The sequence below is a fragment of the Diabrotica virgifera genome, chromosome 7 (assembly GCF_917563875.1).
Source record: "Diabrotica virgifera virgifera chromosome 7, PGI_DIABVI_V3a".
NCBI classification, from domain to species: Eukaryota; Metazoa; Arthropoda; class Insecta; order Coleoptera; family Chrysomelidae; genus Diabrotica; species Diabrotica virgifera.
Genome location: NC_065449.1, coordinates 209,526,028 through 209,542,338, shown reverse-complemented (window position 1 = coordinate 209,542,338; position 16,311 = coordinate 209,526,028). Strand labels below are relative to the sequence as shown.

Genomic DNA, 16,311 nt, shown 5'->3' with positions numbered 1-16,311 from the left:
GGCAACGAGGTACTACTGGAGTCGCTGGTTGTGGTTACAGGTACACCAGAACCTGTAGATTGCTGCGTTGTCTTAGGATGTCGTTTAGGGATAGCCCCTCTGCTTTTGGCTGCCACATCTTTCTGCAACGTGGTTGAAGGTCGACCTCTACTACGTAACTCATGTAGAGGAGTTACAGGCGAATCGGAATCATCTTCCACAAAAGGATGGAGAGCAGACACGTGGTATTTTCCGATCGATACATCTGGGTGCGTTAGAGTTGCTAACTCGTACGAGGTGGGAGAAAGTTGGTTAAGGATAAGGTATGGGCCATCGCGACGAGGCGCAAATTTAGAAGACAGTCCTGCATCACTTTTACTAAGGATGTGAGTCTTTACTAGAACTTTCTGTCCCTTGTTAAACACAACGGTTTCGCGAAAATGTTTATCTGCATACAATTTCGAAGAGTCTTGGCGTAACTCATTATTTTCTCGCGCACTTAATAAAATGTCAGTATGCCTGCGCAAGTAAGGTGTTATCTCAGGAATAACCGTTTCACTCGCGATAATAGCTCGTAAGTCTTTATGCACATCTGTGGGCGTACGTAGCTCACGCGCAAAGTTCAAATAGGCCGGGGAATAACCGGTAGCTAAATTTGGTACGGTATTCATAGAAAAACGTATACTGGGTAGCACTTCATCCCATTTAGTATGGTCTCTTTGCACTAAAATGGAAATCTGAATTTTAAGATCTCGATTTTTACGTTCCTCCGGATTTGAGGCAGGGTGATAAACAGGAATGAGTGATTGCTGAATACCTAGGCAGTATGTAAACTGCTGCATTATTTTACTAACGAATTGGGGTCCGTTGTCACTTATTATTCTACGAGGGGTGCCGTATCGTAAACATATTTCACTTATTAGTACTTTTGCGCACTCCTCTGCAGTAGCTTGTTTTAACGGGAATATTTCTATCCATTTCGTGGAAGTATCTTCCACTGCAAAAATCCATCTGTTTCCCTTTTCAGTCACAGGTAGTGGACCCACTAAATCAATTGCAACGCATTCAAAGCGTTGTGCCAACACAGGTGTTTGAATTAGACCTGCTGGTTCTAGATTCAAAGGTTTATACCTTTGGCAGTCGATGCATTTCTTTATATGCTTTACAACATCTCGCCTAATGGTAGGCCAGTAATAACGAAGAGCAATTCTTTGGGTTGTCTTTTCATTTTCTTCCTCCCCCTGGAGGAGACATGCGCCAAGTGCATATGAACTTGCGTCTGTTTTAATTACAAAAGTATCTGTAAAAGTTGCTTGCTGCAGAATGGGAGCTTGCGTAAGCAATCTCTTAAGAGTTTCATAGGCCTGGTTTTGTGCCGGTCCCCAAACAAATGCTACATTCTTCTTAGTTAGATCCGAAAGAGGTTTGGATATACCTGCGAAGTTTGGCACAAAACGTCGAAACCAACTACTAGTTTGCAAAAATGACAGAACATGTTTAGCATTGCGTGGAATAGGCATTTCAGCAATTGCTGATATCTTCCCTGGATCAGGAGCGATCCCATTGGGCGTAAGAAGGTGCCCTAAATACTTTACTGAAGAGCGCACAAAAGTACATTTTGCTCTATTTACACACAGTTTGAATACTTGCAATCTTTGAAACACACTAGCTAGATCATTGATATGATTTTCAAATGAGCTAGATAAAATAATAATATCATCTAAATATGCCAAAATAGTAATACTTGGTAATCCGCTACGAAAACGGTCAATAAGCCTTTGAAAAGTAGCAGGCGCGTTTCGTAGACCAAAAGGCATACGATTAAATCTAAAAATACCAAAAGGGGTAATAAAAGAAGTTTTATCTCGATCTGATGGACGAACACTTATTTGATGGTAGCCACTTTTCAGATCTAGTGTTGTCATAAATAGTGTCTGTGTGGTGGCATGCAACAGATCGTCCATCCTCGGTAGAGGATATCTATCTGGTACAGTTATTTCGTTGAGGCGTCTGTAATCAACGCACATGCGAAAGGTACCGTCTTTTTTAGGAACGAGCACAGTTGGTGCAGCATAAGCTGAGTCGCTTTCATCAATGATTTCCATTTCCAATAAATGATGGATTTCATTTTTGAGTATCTCTGCTTTCTGAGGTGTTGTCCTATAAGGGGGCACAGCGATTGGAATATCACTGGTTAAATTAATGCAATGCTCAGCAAATGGTGTAGGTTCATTATGTTCCATAAAAATGTCACCGTACTGATTTATCAAGCACTGTAAAGTATTACGCTCAGAAGTATTTAACTGTGAAGCTTCGTCCTGTCGTAAAGTAAGTTCAAGAAGATTAATTGAAGCATTGCAGGAGTTAGGTTCCCGTAATAGTTTATGTTGAATATCAGGAGAATCAGCAAATGAAAATTTCATTTGAGAGATATTAATAATAATATCAGCATTTTTTAAGAAGTCTATGCCAAGAAGAGTTTTAGCTGATGTGTGTTCAGGAAATGCCACAAAAGTTGTAGGTATGGATCTATCTAATAGGAGAACCAAACACTCAAAAATATGAGCTGTTACCGTGCGGCTTATACCGTCAGCAAGCACTAAACTCATTTCCTTGGAAATATAGTGTAGACCTTTGTTTAAAAAATGATTGTAAAGTCTAATTCCAGCTATAGTACATTTAGCTCCAGTATCAACATATGCGCAACCACTCAAACCTAAGACACTTATTGGTAAGAGGGGACGATTATTCAAATTGTTAGTTTCTGCTAAAAGAAGCTCTACAGAAGAAGCTGCTTCTGTGGTAATAGGATTTACAGAAATTTTACAGTTAGGACAATTTGTGCGAACATAACCAGGAGTATTGCAACCGTAACAAACTACACTGGAAGAACGTTGAGAAGGTACATTTGAAGTGCTAGGATTCGTATTTGGACGACTAGGAGGTACAGAGGTGCTAACTGAATCATTAGAATTAGATTGCTTAAATTTTCTGCATTCCGGCTGAGTATGGCCAAAAATTTTACAAAATGTACACTTTGGTCTGAATTTTGGTTTAACAGAATCCTTGTCTTCATTCGATTGAGGTTTTTGTCGACGATCAGAGTCGGTAGCAACTAAACCTTCCTTTAAGGATGCTTCGATTTCTCGAGATTCCCTTAAAAGTTCCTTAAAGTCTCGAAATTTATTCCTTGGTAACCTTTTTCGTATTTTACGCGCCATTAAGCCATAAACCATATCCAACTGAACCTCTTCGGTTAGGGTATAAGGTAATTGTGCGAGCAAAGCTCGAATACGAGAAACAAACAGTTCGGTAGGTTCCTTAGAATTTTGTTCACGCGAGAATAATTCTCGAAATATTAAATGAGGAGGAAGTTTTCTCGAATAGGCATCTCTCAAGGCTTGTACAGCGTCTTCCCATGTGAGAATGGTATTTTTGACACCTTGCCACCATGTAGCAGCACTACCATTAAGTAGCATGGATAAACCACGAAGAGCATTTTCATCACTTATTTGGGAACAGTCCTTAAAAGTGATCACATTGTCGAGAAAAGCTTCAACATCAGCGTTAACAGTACCATCAAAGCGAGCAGTACATTTAACGAAGTTTCCTCCTGACGTATGTGTAGGAGTTCTATTAATGTCTCTGATTTGTACCAGAATATCTTCAGATACTTGTTTGTTAGAATTAGCAAGTACCGAAAGTAATGAATCAAATTGATCTTGTGACATTGTTACCATAGCGGGAGCAGAACATTCTCCTGCTGTAGGATTTTTTTGAATTACCTTTTGACATTGTACAAAGTATAGCAGATAACCAAATATTACTAAATGTGTAACAGACACAGGCAATAAAAGTGATTTTATTGTAAAAATTAGATAGTTATATGTATATGCAATAAAAGTTATTTTATTGAGAAATCGTAATATAATTACATGCAATAAAGTTATTTTATTGAAAAAGTATATAATTATATGCAATAAAGTTATTTTATTGAAAAGTTATATAATTATATGCAATAAAGTTATTTTATTGAAAAGTTATACAATTATATGCAATAAAGTTATTTTATTGAAAAAGGTATATAATTATATGCAATAAAGTTATTTTATTGAAAAAAGTTATATAATTATATTTTAATTTAAAATCCGAGCAAATTCGGTAAAATTTTAAATTTGGCAACAAAATGTTGAAAAAATTTGAAGAGCTACGAAACAGTGTTAGACATAGGCAACACCGCGCAGAACGACAAGTAAGCGAACATCAATTCGAATAATCGAAATACGAAATCGATTCCCCGTACTCAGATCGTGCATGCAAAATCGATATATACCGGTGAAACATGAAAATCGGCGCAAAATACATGCCACGCCACGATATGAAAAAGTAGGGTTATTGATTTTAAAATACTACTTACAGCGAAATTCTGGTATTAAAAGCACTTTAACACTTACGAAACAATGTCTATAATTCCTAGCCACAAAGTTGGGACGCCAATATAAGGGGATGAGGGTGTAGGGTGTGAGAGTTAGGATATATTATAGGGGTTTTGCTCGTACTCGAACTTCAGCTGTAAATAATGGGAAGCACCTTGCACATCGGGGTTGAATAATAATAAGCACAAACTTTACTGTGAGCGGTATAATTACCGAAAGAAATAGAAACAAACTACATTATTAAAACTAATAGTTCAAATGGCTTGGAGTACAATCAGGCACTCTTGAAGCAGTCTCCGCCATGTCCGCTGTCAGCCGTCGGGAGAACCTCTGTCACTTGGTCGGCAGGGTTGCCAAGTATAATTCTTGTTACAATATGCCGTTTTCGTGGTCTGACCGTTCCCAATTTTTAACCTGTTCCACAATTAAAACTTCCCCTGTTCCACTGTTCCCATATATCAAAGTTTGTCCGACTAGACACCCTTAAGCTATTAACAAATTTTCAGCTTGCTATTAATCAACTTTTTTTTCATACGCGTGATCCAGACCTATAACAAAAAAACTCTAAAACAGATACAAATAGTATAAAACATCTTGTCAGACATAAGCCTTTCGGCAGCCAGCCTACATTAGTGTGAAGAATTAATTGGTGGAAGTTCTCTTCATTTTCAAATTCATTTCAAAAGAACTTTGAAGCACCAGTGCGGTTGGTCGGATAATAGAATAATGGGGAACTTGCACATTTTTTTTATTACATAATAATGTTCAGTTTTGTATAAAAATGAGATTTCCAAAATTTCCCGCTTCAAAAACTCATAATAACTTAGAAATACAAATTTAAAGTCTTCTTTATTTTAAAGTAGTTCAGACGGCCCGTGACGTCACATAGTTTTACATTAGTTTTTTATATGGTTATATCAGTGATGTGGGAGGGTTATATGTAAGTATATTCTTCTTCTTCTTCTTTAGTTTATTGGCCTCCACCTACTTGGGTATTTGGCCACAGCATCGTCGCGAAATATGGGAAAATATTTATATTGTAATGACATTTTTTGATCACTATACTTAATAGGAAGTGTGTACCTACTAAGTTTTATCGTTAAATACTTATGAGAATATTAATCAGAATAAAATCACAGTATAAAATTAGTAGGTATAATGGGAGTATAATATACATAATATATGTACTTACTTATCTGCTTTAACTCCCCGAACTTCTCCGACGGAAAAATTTTCACTCTTTTGAAAATATGTAGCCACCATACACATATCAACTATAGGTAAGTTATCAGACTGCCCTTTACAAAAACCCTCTTCGGTCATTTTAAAAAATATATCTTAAAAACACTCAAATATATCAGAAATAGAAATTATCAAATATATTTATAAAACTTAGTGTCAGTGTCAAAACGAATGCCAAACCTATGAGGGAACTTACACATTTTTTTATTACGTAATATTATTCAGTTTCCTTTAAAAATAATATTTCCAAACTTTCACGCGGTAAAACCTCATAATAACTTAGAAGATAATTTAAAATCTATATATTTTTTTCTGTTTTCTGGCCTTGGTTTAGAAGAACCCTTAGCTAATGTAAAATAGTTCAAACGATCAAAAACGCTTGTGACGTTGTATTTTCTACTGACGTTTATAGTGTTTAATTTAAAATTATATACAATTTTGTTTGCTTTGTTGGTGCAGAATGTACATGCACAACTATATGACGTCACTATGCGTTTTGGACCACCTGTTTTAATTTGAATTTTTAATCGTCTTTAGGGGCCAAACGAAAGACAAACAAAACTTTTTTATCTTTGATACATGTTTTAAATTATGTTCTGTTGTGATTTATAACATTTTTTTCGAATTTAAAAATTTATGCAAGTTCCCTATTACTAGGATTCGAAGTAATCGAATCCGACCCAACAAGTACCCGATATTAAAATTATTATACTAACATGTCTGCCATTGACCCCCTTTTTAATTTCGTAGACCCCCAATTTTTATTTTCGCCTATGTAGACCTCTTGCAGGTTCTCATCAACCCCTGGGGGCCGATACAGACCACTTTGGGAATCACTGCTCTAGAGTGTATTGCTTCATTTTGTCAGTGAAAAATAATGTTACTTATTTTTTATTTATATTTTCAGATTATTTTAATGATGGTTGGATCGTTGATATTAGTTGCAATAATAAACCCATATTTCCTTATATTAGTTTTCTTCATGGGAATTTTCTTCTTATCAATGAGACATGTGTACCTGAAAACATCGAAAAATATCAAAAGACTGGAAGGAATAAGTAAGTGGAAAAATATTTAGTACAATTTAGCATTTAATTCACTATAACTTATAAAAAGCGGCAGCGAGTAGATACTCTTCTGTAAAATTGTCCTAGAGATTGGACCTACTTCAAGGAGTTAGTGCCCATGTCTATGCAAACTGTTAGATTTTGACGTACCGTCCAAGTAACCAAGTCTAAATCCCAGTAATATGCTGTCTAAACCTCAAATTCCTTTCTTTTATTCTAGTCTAGGCGCCAAATAGAGGTCACCGTGTCATTTTCAATTCTGATGGACAAACTCAACGGTTTCTTATGGATTTTTGGCTGCTGATTACGAATTTCGAGGGGGGATTTCGATCCGAATGGTCAAAAAATTGTTATAAACAATTTAATTGTTTAAAAATTGTTTATAATGCTGTGGCTCATAAACTAAAAGAAATAGAAAAAAATGTTTCAAATAAAATTTGTTCCTTAATAAAAAACGAAGAAATAACCGTTTACTAAACTTAAATCCGATAATCAGAACTCAAGATATTGTAAAATTAGTGCACAATGCAAATTTCAAATTGCAAAATAAGTATTTTTCGAAGCTTTATCGATCGTAACTCGGCTTCTACCCATGCAAATGAGCCCTATACGGTGTCCTTTTAAAGCTTAATCAAGAGGCTTCCAAACAAAGTTTATTAAATTATTTGATCTTCATCTGTTTTAAAGTTATACCCGTTTGAAGTTATAATTTTCTCAAAAAAATTGTACATTAATTTGTTTATAAAGGTTTCAAGCAAACTTGAGCTATAAACATTTATACTTTAATTAACAATAATGATAAAACAACTCAAAAGGAACAATTTGAGCTTACGAAAATGTTCGTAAGTTTATTTTTGGCTAAGATGTCGATATTTTAATGGCGCGCTATGAGGCGCACGATTGGCTCACAGTCAAGTAAATATGTATTCTTCGACGCTTTATCGATCGTAACTCGGCTTCTACGCAAGCAAATGAGCCAATGTGTGATATCCATATTAAAATGGATCGAATGCTTTTGCAGCATCATCATTGCATATAAAACGAGCATTTATGATGTGGCGGCATACACACAATTGACGGGCCTTAATGATGCTGCAAAAGAACTATGATTCATGAACAAAATCTATGAACAAAAGATTCTAGATCCACTTTATATGGATATCATATAGATAATTAGACTCTGAAGCCTCAAAAAGTTTTAGTTTTACTGCCTACAAGAACAGACTTGTACCACCATGTAACTGTTAAAATTTCGCTAAGAACTTATGCAGATGTAAAAAATCTGATGATATTCCTTGTATATCTCTTTGCAGATTTGCAGATGCATGAAAAAAATGTTTGTAAAAATAGTACTAATAAATAATATCGACTTACTTTTTAGTTATACTTCTGAAATATTAATTTTTAATGTTTTTTTTTCTCATTTAGAGCAAAAAATAGAAGACAAAGTAAATAGAATGAAAGGTGATACGAGGTACAGTATGATGATTTAATTATAAGAATTATATGATAAAATTTTATTAGGATCTTCAAAAATGAAAAATGAAGATAACGTATGTATACATAGAAATTATAATTTGCATCGAGAAGTTAGCGCGTGAACCTTTACGCGGTGAGCCGATATTGCGCTTCATAGCGCGCGCCATTAAAATATCGACATCTTGGCCAAAAATAAACTTATGAACATTTTCATAACCTCAAATTGTTCCTTTTGAGTTTTTCTATCATTATGGTTCATTAAAGTATAAATGTTTATAGCTCAAATTTGCTTGAAACCCTTATAAACAAATGAATGTACAATATTTTTAAGAAAATTGTAACTTCAAACGGGTATAACTTTAAAACAAATGAAGATCAAGTAATTTAATGAACTTTGTTTGGAAGCCTGTTAATTAAGCTTTAAAGCGACACCTTCTAAGACTCATTTGCATGCGTAGAAGCCGAGTTACGATCGATAAAGCTTCGAAAAATACTTATTTTGCAATTTGCAATTTGCATTGTGCACTAATTTTACAATATCTTGAGTTCTAATTGTTAGATTTAAGTTTAGTAAACGGTTTTTTCTTGGTTTTTTATTAAGGAACAAATTTTGTTTGAAACATTTTTTTTCATCTCTTTTAGTTTATGAGCCAGAGCCTTATAAACAATTTATAAACAATTAAATTGTTTATAACACTTTTTTGACCACTCGGATCAAAATCCCCCCTCGAAATTCGTACTCAGCAGCCAAAAATCCATAAGAAACCGTTGAGTTTGTCCATCAGAATTGAATATGACACGGTGATCCCTCTGGCGCCTAGACTATTCCCTACTACCTTTAATGGCCAATTTTCGGCAGGAGTTTTCAAAATAAAGGCGCTTATCTAGGCAGTTTGGAAACTTCCAGTTGTATTAGTAGTAACTGGAAAAAGCGAAGAATGGGGGAGGGTACTTAGAATGCCCGAACAAGAAGTATACGGCATAAAGAAACAGTAAATATGAGGGACCAACGAAGCTAATCAAATTGACCACGTCCTAATCTTAAGAAGATGGGCAACAGACATAACTGATGTTAGAACGTGACGCGGGGCGAATTCTGACTCAGATCATTATCTTGTGGAGGTAAAACTGCGGCAGAAAATCGCGACTGTAGCAAAAGGGACAAATAATTGACTCAAAAATGGAATAAATAAACTTTCGGAGAAGCCAAAAGAGAAAGAAATGTGGAATAGTATGAAGATGAATGTAGAACTGCAGTAGAGGAAAAAAGATCAGTTACACTTAATGAACCACAAAGAAACACCAGAAATAGCAGGAAAATTTATAATGAAAAGAGAGAAAAACGACTAGAAAACGCTGAAGAAACAAAAGAAAGTCTTTGAAAAAACAAGTACACCAAATCCTAGAGTATAACAAAAAACAATAAAGCAGATAATTCTACAAAAGAATTTAAAAAATCACAGTCATTTAGGCTGACTGACGTTGTGCAAAGATAAGGCCGAGGAACTACTAACAAAGAAACAACAAATTATAAATATATGGAGAGAATACTTCGAGGAAATCCTAAACGCAGACAATGAGAACAAAAAAAAGCGAGAAAACAGAGTAGCAAAGGTCGGAGGAATAGGCAGTTTGCCTTAAACACAGCCAATATACAGTGATGAGCGCGCTAATAACCGATAAAATAACGCAAAAGATGGAAAACATATAAGGTTGTGAGTTAAAAAGAGATGAAACTAGTAGAGGTGAGAAAGTTAGCGATAGAAACATATAAATTGACATGATATTGATGGTTGTATCGGATGTATCGGACGAGTTTGGCAACTACCACTGTGACAGTGATAGTTTTAACTCATCTGATACGTCTAAAGGTGGGAAACAAACAATATCATGTCAATTTATATGCTTCTATCGCTAAATTTCTCATCTCTAATAGTTTCATCTTTTTTTTCTCATCAACTTATATGTTTTCCATCGTTTGTTTTATTTTGCCGGTTATTAGCGCGTTTATCACTGTATGGGCCATTCCACGAACATACGCCTGTTTTGGATTACTTCGACAACGAATATTTTACTGTGGAACATAAGAAGTACGAAAGTAAATGGCGCTAATAATTATTCCAATAAACAACAATGTAATTTGCAATTTACTTTCGTTCTTCTTATTTTACACAGTAAAATATTCGTTGTCGAAGTAATCCAAAACAGGCGCATGTTCGTGGAATGGCCCATATAAGAGATAAGGAAGAACGATTCAAGAAAAAGCTTATGAATACGACATAGAACTATATAATGTTACATATACTTCAAACAAACTTTTGATAGTGTGCAAAAGTAAATATTGTAACTTATAAACAAACCTAGAACTCTCTTCTGGATACACGGAATATGTGGAGAAGGGGGAAAATATACTGGGAGATACTACATGTTTTTAAATGTTGAATGGGTTGCATGTGTGAGTTCATTTTAAATGAAGTAAAGAAACACAGACGTACTCACAATCATTTAATTTACTTCGACGACCGGTTTCGATCTCTACAATATACAGATCATCTTCAGGTCGGCGTTACAAGTGATTAAATGCTACAATTAAATAAACCACTACCACACTAGTTTCTAACAATCTTCTCTTTCCATACTAATCACCCAATAACACATATCTCAACTTGCATCTTCTTTTCCACTTCATTATTGCCTCTCCCACTATCCCATCCCTAACACAATTTTGATTCTTCTATTTTCCTATCCTTCATATTTTTCTCCATTCCTAGTCATTTCTGGTTTGACCCCGTGTCTCTGTCTTTTTTCAGGTCCTCTATATCTCATCTCACCATTTCTTTCATAATTTATTTAAATGGCTCTTATTATTAATAATCCTTAAATCTGTCTGGTTTATTGTCTCTTTGGAATGTACCTTATCACTCATTTTATCCTGTTGCCTGTTATGTTACTTACTCATTTTCTCTCATCTCCGTTTACAATAAAAAAACACCATACAGCAAATCACTCTGGTCTGTCATATATATCACTTTCCTTACTTAGTAACATTCTGTCACTTCTTTCTTTTTAGATTCTTAGACTTTAAAAATCAAAAATGAATAACCATTTTCAATTTCGTTGCAAAACGAAAATACAGCCGAACCATATTCCAGTCCAATCAGAGAGTGCTGCAAGCACCTCTACCGGTTTCGAAACTTATTAGTCTCTCATCAGGAGGCACATATGCTGCCCTCCCTGATCCAACCAAAACAAACCCCAGCGTGCAGTCCCGAATCGCAACGAACGAAATGGCATAGATGCCCTAGCGGCAACTGCTAGCAAAAGACTAAGTTTTCACTCTAATGGCATATAGCATATCCCACCAGAATGAAAACAATGGGAACCTCCTCTGGTTACACCTCCGAGGCTTCTACAATTTGCAAGCCATACGGATGCTGAGACTAAGGAAGATGAGGGAATTCTACAATTTACAATTCACGTCCCATCTGCTCAGCGCGGTAAAGTTCCAACGAGACTGGTTCCCTTCATACTCCACACAGAGTAAATGTAAATCAAAAATGAATAACCATTTTCAATTTCGTTGCAAAACGAAAATACAGCCGAACCATATTCCAGTCCAATCAGAGAGTGCTGCAAGCACCTCTACCGGTTTCGAAACTTATTAGTCTCTCATCAGGAGTCACATATGCTGACCTCCCTGATCCAACCATAACAAACCCCAGCGTGCAGTCCCGAATCGCAACGAACGAAATGGCATCTAGCGGCAACTGCTAGCAAAAGACTAAGTTTTCACTCTAATGGCATATAGCATATCCCACCAGAATGAAAACAATGGGAACAATGGCAACGAAATTGAAAATGGTTATTCATTTTTGATTTACATTTACTCTGTGTGGAGTATGAAGGGAACCAGTCTCGTTGGAACTTTACCGCGCTGAGCAGATGGGACGTGAATTGTAAATTGTAGAATTCCCTCATCTTCCTTAGTCTCAGCATCCGTATGGCTTGCAAATTGTAGAAGCCTCGGAGGTGTAACCAGAGGAGGTTCCCATTGTTTTCATTCTGGTGGGATATGCTATATGCCATTAGAGTGAAAACTTAGTCTTTTGCTAGCAGTTGCCGCTAGGGCATCTATGCCATTTCGTTCGTTGCGATTCGGGACTGCACGCTGGGGTTTGTTTTGGTTGGATCAGGGAGGGCAGCATATATGTGCCTCCTGATGAGAGACTAATAAGTTTCGAAACCGGTAGAGGTGCTTGCAGCACTCTCTGATTGGACTGGAATATGGTTCGGCTGTATTTTCGTTTTGCAACGAAATTGAAAATGGTTATTCATTTTTGATTTACATTTACTCTGTGTGGAGTATGAAGGGAACCAGTCTCGTTGGAACTTTACCGCGCTGAGCAGATGGGACGTGAATTGTAAATTGTAGAATTCCCTCATCTTCCTTAGTCTCAGCATCCGTATGGCTTGCAAATTGTAGAAGCCTCGGAGGTGTAACCAGAGGAGGTTCCCATTGTTTTCATTCTGGTGGGATATGCTATATGCCATTAGAGTGAAAACTTAGTCTTAGACTTTACTTTACAATAGGATACTGCACACCTACATCCATTATGATCTATTCAGTCAAACTTCTTTCAGACTATAACATTTAAGTTTTAATGCATTTACTATCCTTTTTTCCATCTATCTTTTCATTTCCAATCATATCAGGCAACTTCCAATATCCATTTATCCCAATTTAAAATAATTTTTTCACATTTTACATTTGTTTGATTTCAGTTGCAATCACATACGTTCATAAAGTTCTGCACTTAAATATATTTCATTTAGTTCAGTCTGTTCACTCCACTATCACCAATAGAAATCAATCTCATACTTCTCTATTTCATATACTTATTCTAACAATAAAAAACTGAAAACGTTTGTTTTCTATACTTCCACAAAATTTATTATATCTAAGTGACTACAGCTGTTTCGGCGGAGTGCCTTTCTCAAGTAATATAGTTTACAATGTGTTTGCCTTTTTAATCTTCAACTGAAGAGGTTGAGGAGTGGGGAGCTGTTTGTCTCGAGTTGGTCATTCAGAATTATATCTGTATTTTTCAGTTTATTAATTTCCATAGATTCTAAAAAAGATAGCTTAAGGCCTTTATTTTGAATATGTAGAATTTTAAACTCTTCATTGAAAGAATGATTATGATCTAGAAGGTGAAGTGCGTATGTAGAAGTGTCTGTTTTTCTATTGTTGAATGCCCTTTTGTGTTCTGCTATCCGTTTGTCAAAAGTTCTGCCAGTTTGACCGATGTACGTTTTCGGACAGTCACCACAAGTTAGTTTGTACACACCACTCTGTAGTTGCTTTCTCTTTCGGCTTTTATTGTTCTTAATATATTTGCTTAAGTTGTTGTTAGTTCTGAAAGCTGGTGTTATTCCTTTCTTTTTTATGTATCTGGCTATTGTTGTTGTTATCTTGCCAGTATATGTGAGAGAGCAGAAGGTACTGGGTTCTTTCTGTGGTGGTGGATACACTAATTTCAGGGCTTTCTTATGGAGTTTTTGGTTTAAAATTTTGTTAACTGTTTGTTCGTTATAGCCGTTGTTTACTGCTATTTGTTTAATGATGTTTAGTTCTATTTCGAAGTTATTTTTTGTCATGGGAATTTCTGTCAGTCTATGTATCATGCTATGGTAGGCTGCTAATTTGTGTTGTGTAGGATGGGATGATGAATTGTGTATAGTTGTGTCAGTATGGGTAGGTTTATGATATATGGAGAACTCATGTTTGTTGTGTAGTCTGGAAATCGTTACATCTAGAAAGTTTATAGAGTTATTCTGTTCTGTTTCTACTGTAAACTCAATATTATTATGAAGTGAATTAATATATGATAGAAATTGGTCAAGTTGTCTGTTAGTTCCTGTAAAGCATACTAGTATATCATCCACGTATCTCCACCAATATAAGAACTGTTTAAATACGGGATGTTTAGAAATTGTTGTTTCAAGTTGGTTCATAAATATATCTGATAGCAATGGGCTTAGAGGATTACCCATAATAAGTCCTGCACTGTTGTTTGTGTATATTTGATTATTGAATTCAAAATAGTCTTGATTTATGCAAATTTCAAGAAGGTGTAAAATTTCAGATGCAATGATCGGATTTGTACTATTATGGTCTAAAATATTCTTAACTAAAACAAAAGTTTCTGTAGGAGGAACACTAGGAAAAAGATTTTTTACGTCAAATGAAATTAGTCTGGAGTTTTTGGGCAATTGAAAATGTTGTATTTTATTAACTAGTTCTAGTGTATTTTTTACGGTGAATTTAGGTGAAAATTTAGTGTATTCTGTAATAATATCTGACAGTTTTTTTGAAATTTTATATGACGGAGCTGTATAAAAAGAAACTACAGGTCTTATTGGGTGGTCAGGTTTGTGTAGTTTAATAAAAGAGTATAATTTAGGAGGTTGTGGGTTCATAATATTAAGGTATTTCTGTTCTGTTGGATTTAGTATTGATTTTGACGGAGCTGATTATACAGCTCCGTCATATAAAATTTCAAAAAAACTGTCAGATATTATTACAGAATACACTAAATTTTCACCTAAATTCACCGTAAAAAATACACTAGAACTAGTTAATAAAATACAACATTTTCAATTGCCCAAAAACTCCAGACTAATTTCATTTGACGTAAAAAATCTTTTTCCTAGTGTTCCTCCTACAGAAACTTTTGTTTTAGTTAAGAATATTTTAGACCATAATAGTACAAATCCGATCATTGCATCTGAAATTTTACACCTTCTTGAAATTTGCATAAATCAAGACTATTTTGAATTCAATAATCAAATATACACAAACAACAGTGCAGGACTTATTATGGGTAATCCTCTAAGCCCATTGCTATCAGATATATTTATGAACCAACTTGAAACAACAATTTCTAAACATCCCGTATTTAAACAGTTCTTATATTGGTGGAGATACGTGGATGATATACTAGTATGCTTTACAGGAACTAACAGACAACTTGACCAATTTCTATCATATATTAATTCACTTCATAATAATATTGAGTTTACAGTAGAAACAGAACAGAATAACTCTATAAACTTTCTAGATGTAACGATTTCCAGACTACACAACAAACATGAGTTCTCCATATATCATAAACCTACCCATACTGACACAACTATACACAATTCATCATCCCATCCTACAAAACACAAATTAGCAGCCTACCATAGCATGATACATAGACTGACAGAAATTCCCATGACAAAAAATAACTTCGAAATAGAACTAAACATCATTAAACAAATAGCAGTAAACAACGGCTATAACGAACAAACAGTTAACAAAATTTTAAACCAAAAACTCCATAAGAAAGCCCTGAAATTAGTGTATCCACCACCACAGAAAGAACCCAGTACCTTCTGCTCTCTCACGTATACTGGCAAGATAACAACAACAATAGCCAGATACATAAAAAAGAAAGGAATAACACCAGCTTTCAGAACTAACAACAACTTAAGCAAATATATTAAGAACAATAAAAGCCGAAAGAGAAAGCAACTACAGAGTGGTGTGTACAAACTGACTTGTGGTGACTGTCCGAAAACGTACATCGGTCAAACTGGCAGAACTTTTGACAAACGGATAGCAGAACACAAAAGGGCATTCAACAATAGAAAAACAGACACTTCTACATACGCACTTCACCTTCTAGATCATAATCATTCTTTCAATGAAGAGTTTAAAATTCTACATATTCAAAATAAAGGCCTTAAGCTATCTTTTTTAGAATCTATGGAAATTAATAAACTGAAAAATACAGATATAATTCTGAATGACCAACTCGAGACAAACAGCTCCCCACTCCTCAACCTCTTCAGTTGAAGATTAAAAAGGCAAACACATTGTAAACTATATTACTTGAGAAAGGCACTCCGCCGAAACAGCTGTAGTCACTTAGATATAATAAATTTTGTGGAAGTATAGAAAACAAACGTTTTCAGTTTTTTATTGTTAGATAAAATGAACTTCCATCAAGTAACGGTCGAATCCATCAATTATATACTTATTCAATTTAGATTCTTCTTTACAT

At 35.1% G+C, this 16,311-nt stretch overlaps 1 protein-coding gene across 1 annotated transcript in view; it reads left to right on the top strand.

The window, feature by feature from the left end:
- Positions 1–16,311, top strand: part of LOC114329884 (ATP-binding cassette sub-family C member 4) — a 351,864-nt gene that overhangs the window by 306,449 nt on the left and 29,104 nt on the right. The window contains exon 13 of the mRNA XM_050655875.1: positions 6,565–6,715. Coding sequence (XP_050511832.1) covers positions 6,565–6,715 — 151 coding nt within the window. The remainder of the gene's footprint in view (positions 1–6,564; positions 6,716–16,311) is intronic.